The 20,724-nt window shown below is 44.5% G+C and overlaps 1 protein-coding gene and 1 long non-coding RNA gene across 4 annotated transcripts in view; one reads left to right on the top strand and one right to left on the bottom strand.

Annotated features, from left to right (window-relative positions):
* The window catches only part of LARP1B (La ribonucleoprotein domain family member 1B), a 579,846-nt gene that overhangs the window by 79,702 nt on the left and 479,420 nt on the right, over positions 1-20,724 (bottom strand). For all 3 annotated transcript variants that reach the window (XM_029591271.1, XM_029591184.1, XM_029591362.1), the window contains one exon: positions 6,046-6,152. In XM_029591271.1, the coding sequence (XP_029447131.1) occupies positions 6,046-6,152 (107 nt within the window). The remainder of the gene's footprint in view (positions 1-6,045; positions 6,153-20,724) is intronic.
* Positions 6,350-17,032, top strand: LOC115085504. The gene is made up of 3 exons (XR_003854873.1): positions 6,350-6,600; positions 8,677-8,834; positions 16,911-17,032. It is a non-coding gene; the product is annotated as an uncharacterized LOC115085504 (long non-coding RNA).

Here is a 20,724-nt window from a genome sequence, read left to right as displayed (position 1 = left end):
GGGAACTGTTAATTGAAAAACCTGTTGAAGCTATGGGTAACCCACAAATGCAACCTGGACTTTATCCTCCAGTAGCAGAGAGGCCAGGCAGATGATGGAGGGAATTCAATGAAAGAACAAATACAAAAGCATTTAAGTTCTTGTCATTTCTACCCTGCCTGCTCCTTGGAAGTAGGTGTGTACACAACATTTTTGTTAATGTAGGCATGATTTGGGCTTGAAAAGGTTGGCAAATCGGTTCTAAACCCTACAATTCCAGAATCAAGATTCCCCAGTACTAGGGGCAAACACAAAATAGAAGCACATTAACAAATACTACATTACTATTTATTTCTATAATATGCAACGCTGTACAGATACAGAGATTAGTCCCTGCTCCCTGGAGCTTACCATCTAGTCAAGATACACAGACATGACAAACAAGAGCCTTCAAGAAATATATTTATTATAGAAAAACATGATTAAAATCAACAAGGCCATGATCAGATAGAGCCAGGGTTTAAGATTTAAAAGCAAACAAATGGCTTAGGCCATTCTATTACTAAAACCCATGGATACATGTGGTTAAGTAACATCCAATAGATTATAGAAAAAAATAAAGCATCGGTAATGAAAGTATAAGCAGATCCTAACAGACTACAGCCTTGTGCCTCCACTTAAAGAGTGTAGGCAATATCACAACAGCAGAACCCCATTCAAATCTACTTGTAGAGCCTTAGAAGTGTAATCCAATCATCTATAGAAGTTAAAGGCTGGCATTAACATAGGGGCAGGACATGCATCGTGCGCGGCATGTTTTCGCGGTGGGAGTTTGGGGGGGCGGGAGGGCTGCGCCACAGGGACCATTGCAGCATTTCAAAACATTTTTGAAATGCTGCAAGGTTATTGGTCCTTGAGGGCAGCGTGGGGTTTCTTGCCTCATTCGAGCTTGATTTTTTGGTACTTTGCGGCGGGAGCCAGGCAATGGTTGGCTGTTTTTTGCCTTCACATCTGGCGGTATCCTGCTAGTCACCATTTTTGTATTTTCATGCTCTTTTCCTATTTCTCCATTCTCAGGTTCCAGGTTTGTGTGCGCGAATAGGTTGTGAGGCAGACGTGCTGAGCGACCCACCTTCAAGTGCAGCCTGCGGCTTCTTTCCACTCGGCCCTCTCAGCATTCCACGCAGTGGGTCGTCTCATTCCTGCGGCTCCTCCTAGAGTTGCACTTCCTTCTGGCCAGGCAAGTTCTGGGTCTCTGGCTCCCTTTTCATGCATGCGAGGTCCCGCTGGGGTGGGTGCTTTAAGGGCCAAACCTCTTCCGTGTGAAGAATCTAGGGAGAGCAGTCTAGAGTCCTCCGAGCCCGTCTTGGGGAGGGGGGGAAGGAGGAGGAAAATGTGAGTAGTCTACCTTGAGTACTGGAGCGCTTCAATGCAGAAGGACCATATAGCTGACTGTATGAAGCTACAGTCTACTCAAGGTAGACTAATCACATTTTCCTCCTCCATATTTTCCTGTTATCCTCCCTCCCTCCCGCCCCATCCCTGTGTTCCCTTCTCCATCCCACCCCCTTTTCTCTCCTTGTTCCCTGTTCACCCCCACCCGCTTGGCTTTAAATTGTATTATATCTCAATTTATATCTTATTTACCTGCTTTGTTGTTTCAAACTCTTTGCTATTTCAAATGTATTTTCTTTTTCCCCCTCCTTTTCTAGCTTGTCCCTCCCCCTGTTCTTTCTTCTCCTCTCCCATACATCTTCCTCGATTTATTATCATGATTTTCCCTACTTTTAAGTTAAGTGATCGCCAACTGCTCAACATTTCATTTACTCTTTTTGGTTTATAGATATATGGAACGTCTGGTCCCCCTGACGCAGCCCTGACGCAAAATACGGCCGTGTCGGGGTCCTTGTTCTAACACCACCGTATTACTATTTTGCTTTTGAACATGTATCACCGATGTGACTGTACTCACAATAAAAAGTTTGCTGTTAATATGTATTGACCAGTGAACATTGTTTGCCACACATTATTTACGTTGCATTTTCTCTATATGTGTGTGCCGCTTACTCCGCCCTTCCTATGTTTTGATTACAGCTAAACGTTCCAGGTGCAGAGAATTTAATCGCTGGTGCCCTCTCGATTCAAGTGGGATGTATTCTGGCGTTTGGCCCCGCAGGCGAACCAGAAGGAAGAGGCAATCCTGGAGCATCTTTGGCATTTTGGCCTGCTGAAGCATGGAAAATGATCCGGATGTCAGTGGCACCTGCAACTTGGGCGTCCTACATTGTGGGCAGGGGTGCTGTTTTGCGCTTTTTGCAGCTCGCAAGATGGTGGGGGGGGGGGCTGGTATTATTCAATGCATTTTGTGGGCTAGGCAGAGTGATTATTCCATGTCATCTGCCAGATCCCACATTGCAGGTTTTCTCCTTTTTTCAAAAGCTTGAAGGTTGGGGTAACCCAGCCTTGAGTTTTATAGTGAAACGCAGGTTAGGTGGATGGGCTTTGTGGTCGTGTGGTTGACAAAAGGCAACTGATAAAGTATTTGGAGCTGGTTATTATTTCGGGGCAGTTGGAGTGCAGTGTGTTGGACTGAGTATGAGGTTTTACTTTTCAGGGTGGCGTTTGTATTCATCTTTGGCGCTATGAGAACTGGGGATTTAATTGATGATTCCAGGGGTAATGTGAGCAGGGCAGGGTTACAGTTAATCAATGTTTGGATATTTACGAATTTTGTGCGTTTTCATATACAAAAGTCAAAAGGGGATCAGAGGGGCCGGGGGCATGTGGTCACAATGGTCCCTTCAACAGATGCGTTGTCTTGCCCAGTTCTTGTGTGCAAGCTTTTGTGAGCATGAGACCATCGGTCTGTGCCTCTTTCCTGGTGCATGCTCATGGGTCTTCCCTTAACCAGGTTCCAATTTGCAAGAGTTTTGCATTGGTAGTTTTGAGCTTAGGATGGAATGCAGAGGCTTATAGTATGCATTCCTTCCATATAAGGGCTGCCACTACGGCTGTGGAGGTGGGGTTTTCTGAAAACCTGATTCGGTCCTTAGGGAGGTGGCGATCTGGGGCCTTCGCTTCATATATACGAAAGTAATGGCGTGGATTTTTTGGTTTTAGTGAGGAGTAATTTCATTCTGCATGTGTTTCTTTCAGAACCGTGGGAGGGTTTTCTATTGATCAGGGGTGTGCCTGAATTGTTGAGACCTTATGGGGAACATCTGACTTTGGAAGGGAAGAAGTGGAGGATTTGCTGGTTTGGTAATCAAGGAATGAAATGGGGGCAATTATTGTCATTTTTGCAGGGGCTGGTTTTGACGTGGGGAGTTCCAGAAATTATTTTGGTTCATCTTGGGGGCAACAATATAGGGGCCTGTTCCTGCAAGGACTTTGTGGCAATGGGATGGGATGGGTTCATGGGCTTATAGGTATTACCAATTATTAGGCTTTTCAATATTTGATGATAGTTAATGTGACTTTCAAGGCATTCTTCACTTTCGGTGCATGTCCGGCATGACTCCTTGCTTCAATGACAGGGGAAAAGAAAAACTGATACTTCACACATTTCCAGCATTGCCCTCTGCTTCATGGCAGAGAGCTATGCTGCCGCTTACCCAACTAATCAAACTTAATATTTCACTTGGAAGCAGCTCCAGCACTGCTCTCTACATTAATGGTGGGGGTGAAAAGGGAATTAGAACATAAGGTTACTAAGAGCCAAGAGAAACAGTTAAGTATGAGAACAAATGTGTGAAGCTTGCTGGGCAGACTGGATGGACCGGTTGGTCTTCTTCTGCCGTCATTTCTATGTTTCTATGTTTCTATGTAAGTAAAGGTTTTGCATTTGTTATGGATGGAATGCCCAATACGAGGGTGGCTTGGTCTCTCAAACTGAAGAACAAGCCTTTATGGAAGAGAGGTGTTTAAAAAAAAGTGAATAGGCAAATTGGGAGATGGGTTATTAGTCAAGGGGTTTTTTGGGTAAGACATGAGTGGGTATGGGATATTTCTGAGGGCAGATGGTGTGCATTTGTTGGAGGTGGGGCTGGACTTGTTTAATACCTTGCAGGAGGCTCTTGAGAAATAAATTGGTGAGAGGTAGTTGGGCCGCAGAGTAGGGGGAAACAAGGGCAAACAAGGTTGTCCTTGTTTGTGGTGGAAAACCAAGCCCAAAACTGTCAATTGTGAATAACTGTGATGATAAGGAGGGCAATCAGAAGGGGGGGGGGACTCGTGTAGTTGGGGGTCTGCTATACGAGACAGCTGGTGATCAGTGGGGATTGCTGCTCAGACTATAGACTTACCCTCGCCGGGATGCGGCGGGGTAAAATACTGGAGGACTGCCGAACTCTGTATGCCACTGGGACGTGGTGGCATGCGAATGGCGGTGCCGATGATGATTGCACTTCATGTTAATTTGTTCTTCAGGCTCGGGTTATGTTTTATTGCATAACAACCTATGGCCATTTGTAAAGCCATTATGTGTTTAGTGTCTTTTGCAAGGAGGAGGGAAAAGCAAGCGATGCAGTCTTGCATCCCTACGTTAAGAGATTAAACAGAGTCCTATTGCAATCTGTAAAACCCATGCTACAAACAAGTAGGATCAATATCAGCCATAAATATTTAAAAGCTACTTAGATGTGTAAATGAGCATCAATCCAATATCATCTCTATTTAATGCAGCACACCAGGCTTTTTTTTTTTTAAACTGGTGCTTTTTATAGCTTAAGTAACACATTATGTACAATACTACTAGACTGGATTCATTAATTTATTTATAAAATTCTTATAACCTGCTTGTTCCTGGGGGTAAGGATCTTTCATCTAATCAGGATGCAAAAGAACATTGCAATCTATGATTCTGAAAATGAAGCATCCTCTCTCCAGCATCTGGACTACAGAAAAGTGCCAAAGTGGAACAGCAGCAATATTAACAACCAATCACAACAGAGCAAAGGGAGGCATAAAAGAAAAAGCAACTGATCTGGGAGTCACTAACTGCGCAAGCAGCAGGACAGACAAATTCAAGTCAGGATCTCTCCCAGTTTTCTAATTCAATGCTTTAATTACTGGACAGTGTTTGTCAACCACTGGTCCCTGGCAGCATTTTTTGCCAGTCCTTGGAGTGGCAGTCATTGCAGGAGGAAGCAGACCCATGTTGCAGCCACCCAGGTACCGGCTTTCACCTGGTTGCCCACAGCCACAAGTGGGGGACATTCTCTACTGTCCAAAAACACCTGGTAGCAGCTTCATTCCAGGCCCCACAGTGCTGCACATTGCTGCTATTTCTAGGAGGAACAGACTGCTGGCACACTGCAGGTCTTCACTACCACTGGCAGTGAACAGCTGACTGGGCAGGTATACTAAACAAGAACATTGGGCTCAGCTGTGCCCCAGACTGCTCCCCCTCTCTGGCTCTTTAAATAAATAAAAATCCCATGGGTTGCTGGCTAAGCAGCCATAAAGGCTACTGGAAGCACCAGGTCTCTTCAAGGAGAATTTACCCCTGCTGCCACCAATACTGAGATCTTTAGCCCCTGGCTACACTATCCTCTGGAATAAGACAACTTTATCTTTTTCTCTTCCCTGCTCTGGGTGCAAGAAGCACAGCTCCTCTGGGCTGGGCAAAAACTGGGGGCACAACATGTAACCCACCCCCCACACACTTTAGCCATGGAAGGAACCCCCAGGTTATTCAGCCAAAGGAGGATACTCCTCTCCCACTCTTCCAGCCAGCTGGAACATGTCAATTTAGGTGGTCAATCTACTGGTCCCTGGCATAAAAAGGGTGAGAAACACTGTACTAGGATATCCATCCTGTTTGTCACTATTTCTGAAAATCAGACCCAATTTTAAATCCTTCAGTTTGTTTACTCCACTCTTTAGTGTCCTAATTCCATTTTCTCTTGGCCTTCTTTCTGCTTACCACGTAAACATGTTACTTTCTTCCCTCTCTTCTCTGATCCCTCTCCATGAGAAAAGTCTACATTTCAGGGCTCCACCACTGTCTCTTGCCTACACGTTTGAGCGACTCTCAGTTTTGTTCCGAGTCCTAAAACAGGTTACCTGACAGAGGATGTTCTTGGCCTGTGGTCTCTAGAATCCATTACCCAACCAACATGACATTCCAAAGGTGGATTTGAACTGTGCCGTGTCTTCCTTTTCCTTGGTGTCTAGAAGATAAAAGAAAAGGGCTGTGGTCACCTTTTTCTTTGCAGAAAAAAGAGACACAGGATCACTCAGGTTACACTAAAGCATCTCACAGGCTCCTGCACTAAGGCTGTACGTATCATCATGACATCAGCTGAAGTCACAAAAGTCTGATGGCTTACCAAGCCATTAAATCTGACATTAGGAAAAGGGACTCAGCTGCACTGGATAGTTTCTTTTCTGCACTTCATTGCTGCCATCTAGTTATTCTTCATGTTCACCAATCCCATGGAAGATTTTTCAGGTGCAAAAGAACATTAATGAAACAGTTACAAAATCTCCATCTTGAAGTATGGAAAAATAAGAACATTTTTATTTTACTGGCATTCTGAGGTATCTGCTTGTATTTGCATGAAATGAGACTGTGAAACTGAGCTCCAACATTGACAGAGCACGTGAGATCATATCTGCGTAAGATAACTTCTGACATCAATATAATGATCATGGAGAAGGGATGGGGTATAAAACAGCTAAATCTTTCAATTCAAATTGAAGGATTAGTTATTTTTGTCATGCATGATATAGTGCCGTAATGTAAGCAAGGTGCAGAAGACCCATCTGCAAACCTCTTGACTAAAAATGCTAGATTAAGACAAAAGTCATGTTTGTCAGTTGGGTCATAAGAGATGGTAGAGTACACATGTTAAATATAAAAACAGAACAGTCAAAGTCTTTAAAAACATGCTTAGTTTTCAAATGTGTCAAGCAGATAATGCAGTTATTGAGATACTCAATGGCTACTGTATAACTAGCAGGATTTACTATGGTTTAAACAGTTAACTTTATTATGCTGTTAAGAACTTGGGCATTGATGCAAAAAAAAAAAAAAAAGGCCATTCGAAAACAAAAAAAAAATGTGATTGATATTTGGAATTATATAGAAACATAGAAATGACAATAGAAAAAGACCAAACGGCCTATCCAGTCTGCCCAGCAAGCTCCCAAACTTATTTTTCCAGACTTATCTGTTTCACCGACCACCAAGTTCAGGGTCCTTGTTGGTAACTGTTTGATTCGAATTTCCTGCCACCCCCTGCCATTGATGCAGAGAGTAATGTTGGAGTTGCATCAAAGGTTAGCATAAGGCTTAATGGTTAAGGGTAGTAACTGCCACATCAAGCAAGTTACCCCAATGCTTGTTTACCGAGACTGCACAGATCAATGCCTTGTTGGATGTTGTCTGAATGTAAATCCTGTTTTCCACATTTCCCACTGCTGTTGAAGCAGAGAGCAATGCTGTATATACATTCAAAGTGAAGTATCAGGCTTAATTGGTTTAGGGTAGTAATCGCTGCAATAAGCAAGCTACCCCCACGCTTATTTATTTACCCAGATGGTGTAGTTCAGTCCTTGTTGGTTGTTGTCTGAATGCAAATCCTCTCTTCCACAATTCCCCTTGCTGTTGAAGCAGAGAGCAATGTTGGAGTTGCATTAACCATGTGAAGGCTTATTGAGTACGGGTAGTAATCACCAGATAGTAGCCACCATTCCAGCAAGCCACCCCCATGGCTCTTCTCTTCATTCCCATCCTCTAGCCTTTATGGATCCACAATGTTTATCCCATGTCCCTCTGAAATCCTTCACTGTTTTAGTCTTCACCACTTCCTCTGGAAGAGCATTCCAGGCATCCACCACCCTCTCCGTGAAGAAATACTTCCTGACATTGGTTCTGAGTCTTCCTCCCTGGAGTTTCAAATCGTGACCCCTAGTTCTACTGATTTTTTTCCAACGGAAAAGGTTTGTTGTTGACCATGGATCATTAAAACCTTTCAAGTATCTGAAAATCCGTATCATATCACCCCTGCTCCTCCTCTCCTCCAGGTTATACATATTTAGGTTCTTCAATCTCTCCTCGTAAGTCATTTTTAGCTGGACAAATCCCGACATAGCCAACAAGATGCATCACAGGGGTTGTTCCTGAAATTTGGTTTAACTTTAAGAACATAAGAAGTTCCATAATGGGTCAGACTAGGGTCCATCAAGTCCAACATCCTGTCTCTGACACTGGCCAGTCTGGGTCACAAGTACCCAGCAAATCTCAGAATAGATCTAATTTCTTGTTACTCACAGCAATGGCTTTCTCCAGTTTACCTGGCTAACAATGTTGCATGTTTTTTTCCTCCAGTAACTTGATTAAACTTTTCTTAAACCCTGCTTTGCTAGTCACCTTGACCACATCCTCTGGCAATAGATTCCACAGCTTGATTGTATGTTGGAAAAAAAAAGTACTCTCCTATGATTTGTTTAAAATCTTCTGGTAGTTAATTTCATGGCATGTCCTCTTGTTTAGTATTATTCAAAAGCGTAGATAACTGTCCTTTATTAGCCATTCAACCCACTCATAATTTTATAAACTTCTTTCATGTGCTCTCTTCCAAGCTAAAAAGCCCTAACCTCAGTAGCATAATAGGGGAGCCATTTCATCTCCTTTATCATTTTTGTTGCCCTCCTCTGCACCTTTTCTAGTTCAGCTGTGTCTTTTTCCAGATGGGGCCTTGATGCTGAATGGTGTTGCAAAGAGATCTACCCGCAGAGTACCCTAAAGATGAAACAGTTTCCGTGTTACTAGATGATCCAATGAACACTTGTGTGGTTGCAGCTGGTGACCTGGTGTGTCCACTATTTGATTTTGGCGAAATAGACAGGTACCAGATACATTCTTTCCACATCTTCATGCCTCTTGTCAGAGACTGAAAGAGCCTGCTCGTTTGTTGATATAATTCACCACTATTTAGTTCGCTGTTTAGATCAGCCCACTTTTGACTTTAGCCAAGGACTGAATACTTTTAAATTATTGAAGATTACTTCACTTAAATCACCTAAAGTTGACAGCAGTCTCCTGTGGAAACAAAATTCTTTGAAAACAAAAATTGTTCAGATGAGCTACCCATCCTCAATTAGAATACTGTGGATACTGCAACTTGAGACTGAAGCTGGTGAAAAGACTGACCTGTCAGCAGCTGTGAAAGTTCCAGCCACCATGCCAGAGACACGATGTGAATGCTGGACCTAGTCACTTGCGGGAAAGCGATTGTAGGTGTTGCTTCCATTGAGATTTCAGGTGCCACTGGCCTGTCTCATACTGATATGTGCAAAAGGGGTAACAAGGACTGTTGCTGCCATGTGGTTCAATGCTTTCATGAAGAATTGGGAAGAAAACTTTCTAATGTGAAAGGGCAAGAATTAGCTTGGTCAGAATGTCTGCCCTCTGTTGGGAAAAAAAAATGCTTTTTTTTTTTTTAATTTTGTATTGAGACAGGCTCCCGATGAAGTACATTACATGAGTTGGCTCCAAACTGGATTTTGGGAAATTGATGAATTCTAGGGTTTGGAGGGTATTTATTGTATGAAGAGTGGAAGAACAAGTTTCTTGATGAGTATGGCTGGATATGAGCCTCTCATCTAAGGAAGAGCAATATATTTGTTTTTGCATATCTGGATGAGTAGCAAACTTTCTGGGTGTTGCGTAGAGGTCAAAAAGATCTTGATACTGGTAATGATTGTGGACTATAGTGAAACATTTTCAGTGATTTTTGTGAATCGTGATATGAGTGTTGGCATCCTTGAAGTCTAGAGCAGTTAGCCAGTCGATCTTCAATTGATGGAGAATTATCCCTAAAGAGTTCATCATGAACTTTTCTTTCATGTGTTTTTTTGAAATATCAGAGACCATCTGTTTTCTTTGGAATGAGGAACTATTTGGGAGTAGAACACTGTGTACTGGAATACATTTACAGGAAGAAGGGCTGACTGCTCTTATTGGGGGAACTGGAGCGGTCATGCATTTATGAAGTGTTTTTTTGGTTGATTGTTTGGGGGAGAGAACTTGAAATTCACATAGTGCCCCTTTAATGCCCATTGGTCTATGGTTATCAAAGACCATGATGGGATGAAGTGTCTGAGCCTCCCGTCCACTGGAAGGCAGTTTAAATCTAACTGGAAAACCATTTTGATACTATAGTTTTAAAAAGTAGAGTTAGATGTTGGTTCTTTAAAAGGCTTGGGTTGTGTCCTTTCCCTTGCACATGGGCCTGCTCTGTTGGCAAGGTTGTTGAAAAGAACAGGCTTGGTACCTTCTTCTTGAATAGTAGTACTGCCTTCCTGAGGCTGAGGTTGACTTTCTTGCTTGTAGATGGCTACTCAGCTGTTGCTGCTGAAAGGGTAAGGAGAGAGGGGAACAGTGATCTTTAATTGGACCTACAGTTTCTTTAAACTTTGTCTCCAAAAGGAGTATCCCCTGTGCATGGATCACCAGCAAATTTCTTGTCAATACCTTCATGAAGACCCAAAGCCTGCAGCAATGCTAGCCTTCTGCCTCCAATGGCAATTGCAGATGCTCTGGATAAAGTAAAGGAAAATTGGTTCTTACCTGCTAATTTTTGTTTCTGAAGTACCACAGATCAGTCCAGATGAATGGGTTTATGCATCCCTACCAGCAGGTGGAGGCAGAGAACAAACCTTTGAGGCACTGCTACATAACAGAGTGCCATCTGCAGTCCCTCAGTACTGACCTGTACTTAAGCCAAGATGTCTACCTTAACAATTTTGGGCGAACAGAGATTAAATTAGGCCCCCTTGATTTAACATAAAATTAAACCAAAGTATGTACACTTCTTCTTACTCAGTCTATCAGAGGCCAGCACAGTCAGCTCATCCAGAAGAGAGGAAGTCTTTTGACATGTGGGGACAGGCCTCTGGACTGATCTGTGGTACTTCAGTGACAAAAATTAGCAGGTAAGATCCAATTTTCCTTTCCCGTTCGTACCCTGGATCAGTCCAGATGAGTGGGATATACCCAAGCCCTTCTATTCTGGGCGGGAACCTGAAAGACCCGCACGTAACACCCTCTCCCCAACGCCGCCTCCCCTGGGGCTCACACATCCAAACGATAATGTTTGGTAAAAGTGTGAAGAGAAGACATCGATGCACAACAGATCTCTTGCAGAGAGAGTAGCTGACACTCCGCCCACGAGGTTGCCTGCACCCCAGTGGAATGTGGTCTCAATCCCTCTGGCACCGACCAGCCCTTACAGATGTAACAGAAGTTATCTCTTTTAACCATCAAGCAATAGTGCCCTTGGAAGCCTTATTTCCTTTCTTTGTTCCACTGAACAGAACAAAAAGATGATCCGGTCTCTGAAAGCCATTTGTTACCTTGAGATATCGCAAAAGAATTTGACGCATACCCAATAAGTGAAGCTCCCTAGCCATAGGAGTATCGGCCATCATGTTCGGAAAAGCTGGAAGCTCAACAACCTGATCAAATTGAAAGGACACTATCTTCAGCAAAAAGGAAGGAATCTTATATAAAACTCCATCCTCTGAAAAGCGAAGGAAGAGATCCCTGCACGACCACGCTTACAGCTTTGATATTCGTCTAGCCAAGCAGATGGCCACCAGCAAAGCAGTCTTCAGGGTAAAATTCTTCAATGACACCTTCCACATTGGCTTGAAGGGAGGACCACACAGAACGCGAAGAACCAAATCCAGATAATCTGGACAGATTTTTTGCACCGGACACAGATGTTTTGGTCCTTTCAGAAAACGAACCACATCCAGATGAGACACTAACGGCCTATCCTGAATCTTGCCACGCAGGGAACCCAAAGCTGCCACCCAGACCCCTAAGGGAATTATCGGCCAATTCCTTCGCTAAACCGCTCTGCAAAAAGGTCAAGACCTGAAGAATGTCCACCTTTAAAGGCTGCACCTGTTCTGCACACACCAAGATTTGAAGAGATTCTTCACACTTTGATATAGGCCATCGAAGTGGAAGATCTTCTTGCCTGCAGCAAAGTTGCAATCACTGGCTCCGAATAGCCCTTCAGAGCCACCATCTCTCAAAAGCTAAGCCATTAGGATAGAAGCGATCCTCCCGGTCTGAAAATACAGGACCCTGCCGCAGCAACCCCGAGAGGTGAAACAAGCAACGGGACAGTCTACCGACAGATGCAGAAGATCCACAAACCATGGCTGACGTGGCCACTCAGGCGCCACCAGGATCACCCTGCCCAGATGAAGTTCAATGCACCACAGCGCCCAACCTACGAGAGGCCATGGGGGAAACACGTACAGCAACAGGAATGCCGGCCATGGTTTAACGAGAGTGTCGATGCCCTCTGAACTGGAAGTCCATTACCTGCTATTAATTAAGTTGACTTAGAAAATAGCCACTGCTATTACTAGCAACTGTAACAAGGAATAAACTTAGTTTTTGGGTATTTGCCAGGTTCTTATGGCCTGGATTGGCCACAGTTGGAAACAGGATGCTGGGCTTGATGGACCCTTGGTCTGACCCAGTATGGCATGTTCTTATGACCTCCCTTCTGCAACTGAAAAATTGATCCGCTTTGGCATTCGCTGGAGTTGCCATGAGGTCCACCACTAGAGTACCCCACCTTGCCTGCAGCAAGGTGAAGGATTCCACCGACAACTCCCACTCCCCAGGATCCAGACACTATCTACTGAGGAAGTCCGCCTGCACACTGTCCACTCTGGCCATATGAGAAGCAGCTATCCACACCAGATGTTTCTCTGACCATTCGAACAATTCTTTTGCCTCTAGCGTCACTAGACGACTCTTCGTGCCACCCTGCCAATTGATGTACGCCACTGTTGTCGCATTGTCGGAGAACACTTGGACCGATTTGTCCTGGACGAGTGGAAGAAACGCTAACAAGGCCTTGCGCACCGCCCTGGTTTCCAGCCGATTGACAAAGTTGCCTCTTCCAGCGACCATGGAACTTGGGCTGATTTGCCCTGACAAATCACCCTCCAGCCAGAGAAGCTGGCATCCATGGTCACCAACACCCAGTCGGGCACTTCCAGATCCACTCATTTCTCCAGATTGGGCTGAGACAGTCACCACAAAAGACTGTACCTTACATCCCCCGGCAACGGTAAAAGAAGCTGAAATTCTTCAGTCAGTGGAGTCCAAAAGGATAACAGAGCCCCCTGCAGGGGATGCATGTGAACAAAGGCCCAAGGCACTAAATCCAGTGTAGATGCTATGGAACCCAGCACCTGCAGGTAATCACAGACCCTGGGCACCGACAGGTCCAGCAACCGAATAACTTGACCCTGTAACTTGAAGACTCTCTCCATAGTCAGAAACACCTTCCCTAGACAGGAAGCGAAGCGAGCTCCCAGATATTCCAAGGACTGGGTCGGGCCCAGATGACCTTTTGCAAGGTTCACCACCCAGCCCAGCAACTCCAGACGCTGCAGTAGCTGCTGGACCGAGCGAGCACACTCCTCCTCCGACTTTGCCATATCAGCCAATCGTCCAGGTACAGATGCATCAGGATACCTTCCCTCCTAAGAGCCACCGCCACTACCACCATCACCTTTGTGAAAGTGTGTGATGCTGTCGCCAACCCAAAGGGAACAGCTCGAAACTGGAAGTGTTCCCCCAGTACCATGATCCTCAAATTTCTGGTGGTCGGCTCGAATGGGGATATGCAGGTAGGCTTCTGACAAGTCCAGCGACGCCAGAAACTCCCCTTTGTGAACCACTGCTATCACTGTGTGCAATGTCTCTTTCCTAAAGCCCGGCGGGTCACATTGATCTTCTGCAGATCGAGAATGGGTCGAACAGTCCCTTCCTTTTTGGGCATCACAACGTACACGGAGTAACAACCCTGTCCCCTCTCCAGGGGAGGCACTGGAACAATGGTGCACAGAAGCTGTAGACCTTGCAACGTCTCCTGCATTGCCTCCGGTTTGCCCCGGGAAACGCAGAGGGAGGTTACAAAGGTGTCCCTGAGTGGCCGAGAAAATTCTAAGGCATAGCTTTCTCTCACAACTTGAAGGATCCACTGGTCTGACGGGAGCTTGGTCAACTCTTCATAAAAGAGGACCAGCCTCCATCCAATAGCCTCTGGAGAGGAGTGAACTGGTACATCTTCATTGCCTGATCTTGTTTCTACCCCCACCGTCTGTTGAGGGCCTGCACTGGGCTCAAAAGGACTGCTGTTGTCCAGAACTCTGCTTAGAGGCCGTCAGGGCCTGACTCCTGCCAGTGCGAAACCTCGCCTCCCGAAATAGAGAATGCGGAGGAAAAAACTTCTTGCGGTTCTTGTCCTCAGGCAACTTGTTACCCTCCGACTCTCCCAATTGCTTCATGAGCTGCTCCAGATCCTTTCCAAACAGCAGCTTCCCCTTAAAAGGCAGGTTAGACAGCTGGGCTAGACCACACATCCAAAACAAGTCGTACAGGGTATCAGCCACATAGCTTTTCCTGCTTCCAAGCAAGCCACTTGGGGTGCCTCCACGGTCGGTTCCCGACCTCTTATCATGCTCCTTCTTAACCCAGCACAAACAAGCTCTCTGCATCAGACTCCCGCAAACCGCAGCATGCAGGCTCAGAGCCGAAACTTCAAACAGCTTTTAAGGAAGATTTCCAATTTCTGATCCTGTATATCCTTCAAGGCCGCTGCTCCTGCCACCGGAATGGTAGTCTTCTTGGTAACCTTAGATACCACTGCATCCATCTTGGGGGACTTTCCACGATTCCAGGGTCTAATGCGGCAAGGGATACAATCTGGCCATAGCTCTGACAACCTTCAAGCCCGCCTTGGGAGATTGCCACTCCTGATCCACCAACTTCTGGACCTGTCAGAAGCCTACCTGCATATCCCCATTCTTCACCCACCTTAGGGGAACCCCGCAATCCCTCCATGACTGGGTTCACTCCCTCATTGTCAGACTCTTCCTGAGTGACCTTAATCCCTAGCTCCTCCAGAACCTAGGGGATCAGTGGGCCCAACTCATCCCTGCGGAACAAATGGTCCATCCAAGAATCATCCCCGTCTGCCGCCAGAATCTCGTCAAGGTCCAGCATAGGATCCCCTCCAGCACCAATAGAATCCTGACCCGGATCCTATAATGGATCCAGCAACGCACCAGCAGGGTCCCTTCTCGGACCCCCCCCCCCCCCCCTTGTACCTGGTCCAGATCATCCACCTCATCAGATGTGTCCCTCCTCCACCGCAGACCTCTTGAAACCCAAAAGCCTCAGGAAACCTCCTGATTTCGCCTGCTTAGGCTTCTTTGCCGCCTAGGACTTCCTAGGCAAAAGCCACTTGATCCCAGCTCCCTTCCTGGCCAAATATAGGCCTTATGCATCAAAAGGTCAAATCTGGAGAAAAAGATTCCAGATACGAAGGAGGGGGGTCCGGATCCGTGTCTCCCTGCACCTGTTCCCTTGATCTGCCACCAGCAGGGTCTTGTTCTGCAAGAAAAAGCATGAGAGAGGAGTCCTGAGGCTCTGAAACAGTAGCCTGGCTCCGAGTACGTGTGCACAAAATAGCCGCTGAGTCCTCAGACCTCCCTACGGCCTCCAAAACCTGCCCTGCCAAAAACAGACTCCTATGACCACTTGGGGCACCTGTGGAGGTCCCCGCCCCACCGGAGAAGCATTTCCCACAAAGTGTGTCCAAATCGAGGCGAGTGCGTCTTGAGCAGCAGCAAACTTTCCCACACAGTGCAGGAGGCGCATGCCGGCAAAAAAGCAGCCTAAAAATAAACTCTGCCTACGAGCACTACAGGTGGTGCTGTCTGAGTGCTGAACAAGCTCTCCTGGCCCCAACACACATGGCAATTTGGCCCTGCTCACCTTGAGCTGCCTCTCGGCAGCAAAACTGAACTCAGCCGCTGGAGCACAAGCTAAAAGTTGCTTTGTCCCCTACTCTCTCTCTCTCTCTCTCTCTTTTTTTTTTTTTTAAAACCCAAAGCAATTTAAGGGTCACACACATAGAAGGGAAAGAAAAACTGAAAAAAAAAACCTGAAATACTTCCCTGCTTCTGCGAAGGTGGCTGAGCCCAGGTCAGCGACAAGAGACCCAGAAGGGATGAGGGAGCCGAAACCACTGGCTATCACCCTCCCTGAAGATAAGGGCAGAGATATTCCAGAGATCACCAACCCCTTGCTTGCCCTGTTCTACCCGAGGGATGGCCCCCATAAAGGAACCTAAATCTCGAGGAGCCAATTTTTTTTCTCTCAAAAATATAGCTGTTTATTTTTTTGAAACTCCAGACTGGTTTGCACCTCTACCATTTGCTGGAGATAGAAATACAGAGGGAATGCAGGTGGCACTCTTGGTTATGTAGCAGTGCATCAAAGTTTTGTTCTCTGCATCCATATGCTGGTAGGGATGCATAAACCCACTCGTCTGGACTGATCTGGGGTTGGAACAGGAATGTATGCTTCATAAGCTGATCGAATTTGATGTTTTCCACATTCCTCTGCTTCTTGCGACGTAAGAGTGAAATGAACCATGATGTCTGACATAAGCAGCTGGGTTAAATCTTGCAACTTTTGTAAGGAGTTATACATGTACTGTACCACATATAGTTGACAGGATGTTAACATAGTTGATTGGAAAACAAGTTTTGCCACTGTGTCCAGTAACTTTGCATCTTTTCCTAGAGGGGTGCTAGAATATATTTTAGACCATTTTGCTTTTTTCAAGACTGATTCATGGTGGGGATAATGACTAGAATAAGGTTGAACTTTGTAGCAGAAATCTAATGTTTTTGCTACTGGTAATGTAGACAAAGGTGTCTGCTAAATTATGGGTTGGAGTTCCTGTAGTATTCTATGAACAAGAACAGCCACTACTTATTTTGGGGCTTGAATATATTGTAGTATATCAAATATCTTTTGGTTCTACTTTATTTTTGCAAAGTAAATTGAATTGTGTCATTTTTTTTTGACAAAGGCAGGATATGACATACCTTCTGGAGGTGGTGTACTGGGAAGCTGTGGAGAGGGGTCTGATGGAAGACCAATGGATCTTTCAATGACAGAATGGTATGACAGAATTATATGACTGTGATCCTTTTTGAGTGTCAGACATTATTATAGATGATTCTTCTGAGGCTGCCCTATCCTTGGACTAAGGTGAACCCTGAGATAATCTGTGACCCAATTTGCAGAATTTCATGCCCGACTTCATATGGTGGAATAGTGGATTGAATTTCATGCTTTGGAGGTATGTTCTCCAAAATGAGAGACATTAGCTCTAATTGACGGAGTCAGGTGGCACTTTATAGACTAACAAATTTTGTCATTTTTGCTACACCAGACTAACATGGCTATCCTTCTGAAGATTTTTCACCACATTAGCTCTAAGTGGGATGGAGATGGTGGAAAATATGGTATATTGTTTGATCAGTACTATCTATATCCTAATACTGAGAAGCTGATGGCACTGACAAAGATATGATACCTTGGCTTGACGATGGTGCTGGTAAAAATTCAGAGCAAAGAGTTATGATGCCAAAGGCACTTTTCTTTTTTTTTTTTTTAAATTTAAGTTTTATTCATTTTATATTTCAAATCCACAATAATCCAAACTGTAATACATAAAGGAGTACACCGACTTATAACCATATGTACATACATTGATCATACTAGAGAAATGTACAACTGCATTTGCAAGCAGAACATAAGAATCGAAGAGTCAGTTAGTCAAAAATGGAAAAACTTGTGAATTCCTTCGTCCCAATCCCCATTCCCATCCCCCCCTCCCCTACCCAGCATGACCCAGTCACCGAATGTTTAGCAAATGACAAATGTTCGAGATAGGTATACAATGGTATCAAGACATAACGTATGATTCAGTAATCATGATCATAAGCTTGTGATATGGTTTATAAATGGTTGCCATGTTTTGTGAAATATCGCCACTCGATTATTTTTAATAGCTGTCAAAGAGGCCAGTCTATAGTAAGCGTGTAACCGCTCTATAACCTTATCTACGGTAGGGATACGAACCAATTTCCAGTGCGCTGCAATTAAACTGCGCGCAGCTATAAAAAGTTGGGCGCAAAGCCGGGCCTGCATCTTCGGGATGATATCTGGAAATATGTTTAATAAAGCCATGGCTGCCAATGGAGCCACTTCCATCCCCAACATTTTGCTTAACCAAGTAAACAATGTCACCCAAAAAGGTTCAATTTTGGGGCATAACCACCAAACGTGGATATAGGAACCTTTCCCTCCACATTGGCGCCAGCAACTGTCATCAACCGGGGGATAGAGTTTGTGTAGCTTATCAGAGCTTCTTCCCTAGCTGGCCCTACCCTTTGGAACTCCCTCCCTCCAGATTTACGCACAGAGACATCCACACCTAAATTAAAAAAAAAACTAAAAACATGGCTGTTCCTACAGGCCTACCCCTCTAACTCTTCCCACGCTGTGACAAATACCTGAATGTTGTGTAATATAGTCACTGAATATTTTTGTAATATTCTCTGTCTTTCCCCTCCTGATCTTTCACTATTCAAGTCAAGTACCCTCTCTGATTAACTTTGTATTATTTACCATTTCATTATTGCTGTCTAACTCCTCCCACCCTTTGATGAATCCCTGAAACTCGTGCAACTTATTCACAGAATTATGTTTGTATTATTTACTGTTAATTCCCCTTGATCTAATTTCTCCTGAATTTTATGTAAACAACATGCTTTCTCAAATCTTAATCTTTATTTTTCACTATGCCACTGATCCTGTAACTTTGCTACACCTTACCTTATTTATCAATAGTTTCTGTTCCTTGTTTTATATAGTTCCTTGTTTTGTATATAGTTATAGTTACTGTTCCTTGTCTCATATAGTTATTGTTACTGTTCCATGTAAAGGCCATGCCTAAAAGTTCCAAGTTATTTGTAAACCGATACGATGTGCAAACGGATGTCGGTATAAAAAAAATAAATTATTCCAAATAAATAAATAAATAAATCAGGCGTAAGATGCCACCTATAAATCATCTTATAGCAGTTCTCTTGCATGGTCGCTGATATGGAGCAAATCCGGGCCATCCGCAATGTTTCTTGCCAACTACTAGCATCCAGGCTGACATGTAAGTCGGCTTCCCAACTGCCTTTATATTTACAATGGCCTCTTCCTGACGGAAAAAAATAACTGATACAGTTTAGATATTGAACCAGTAATAAAATCGCTATTTAAACAGTAAGATTCAATCAGCAATCTCCCAGATCGTAACTGTTTACCCACTGTGATCATATAAAGTGTGTAACCTGGGCTTAAGCCAGGAATTCACAATATGTGAGGTGATATTTAGTAATTAACTGATCCCTAGAAATAAGCAATCCCTGTGATAGTAAGTGACCAATAGTCGTTATTCCCTTCTCCCTCCAATATTTATGTTCTGATATCCACTGGGAAATTGCACATTATGAAATAAGGACGTTTGGTAGAAGTACTTGTGAGGGCCAACCAATTTCTTCCTTGCTTGAGCCCATATACGCAAAGTGGTAGCCAGCGACCAGGGGATATGTTTCACCGGGTGCCAGGAGTTCCGAGGTTGCCAAGGCATTGCAACTATCGCCATCTGGCCCACTATTATTTGTTCAATCTGTGCCCACTGCTTAGGGGACCTGGTTCTATTGATGTCCAACAGGGCTCGTAACTGCGAGGCAGCATAATACCATGTTAAATTCGGAACTCCCAAGCCTCCCTGTGTTTTAGGTAAATATAATATATCTCTAGAAATTTGGGGGGGGTCTCCGTCTCCAAATAAAATCAAATATTTTTTTTCTGCCAATTACGCAATATTGGTCTCGGGAGATATACTGGTAGTGCAGCAAATAAGTAAAGGAACTTCGGCAGTACTGTCATTTTGACAATAGTGACTCTGCCGAACCAAGAAAAGGAGCCACTATTCCACTGGCTCAGGTCCACGAAAAGTTTGTCTAATAAAGGTTGGTAGTTGAGGCGGTAGAGGTCCGACAGGTTAGAGGATATTTGCACTCCTAAGTATTTAATATGTGACTTTTCCCATTTGAAGGGAAAATTCCCTCTAAGGCGTTGCACAGTGGATGAATCCAAATTAATATTAAGCAGTTTGGATTTTTCAAAATTTACCCTAAGGCCTGATACAGCACTAAACCTATTGAGCTCTCTCATGACTCCCTGCAAAGAAGTAATCGGGTCTGTTAAGATTAATAACACATCATCGGCAAACAAGGATAATTTATAGTGAGAGTCCCCTAAAGGCACCCCTTTTATGTCGTCAGCCCTCCTAACAGCAGTGGTGAGAGATTCAAGATAGAGAGCAAAGAGGAGAGGGGATAGAGGTCAGCCCTGCCTTGTTCCGGGGCCTATATCAAATACTGCTCCATAGCCATTATTCACTTTAACTCGTGCCTTTGCTTGATTATAAAGTTTTCGTATCCAGCGTACAAAGTACGGTCCAAATGCCATCTTTTGCAGAACGCTAAAAAGAAATGGCCAGTGCCATTGGCACTGGCCATTTCTTGGCATCGATGCCTTTGCTTTCTATCGATGCCTTCTTGGCATCGATAGAAAGCAATACGGCCGGTTCTTTTTCCTTCTGCACCCACCACATCAGATCTAAAACTTTGCGGATGTTATCTGCGGCCATTCGTTGTGGCACGAATCCAACTTGATCAGAATGTACTAACTGTGGGAGAAAGTTATTAAGCCGTACTGCTAGAATACGGGCAAGAAGTTTAAGATCTAGGTTTATTAATGAGATGGGCCTATAG

Source organism: Rhinatrema bivittatum, chromosome 1 (genome assembly GCF_901001135.1).
Source record: "Rhinatrema bivittatum chromosome 1, aRhiBiv1.1, whole genome shotgun sequence".
In the NCBI taxonomy this organism is placed as follows: Eukaryota; Metazoa; Chordata; class Amphibia; order Gymnophiona; family Rhinatrematidae; genus Rhinatrema; species Rhinatrema bivittatum.
Note: the sequence above shows the minus strand (reverse complement) of the source record. Positions and strands in the feature narration are given on the sequence as shown.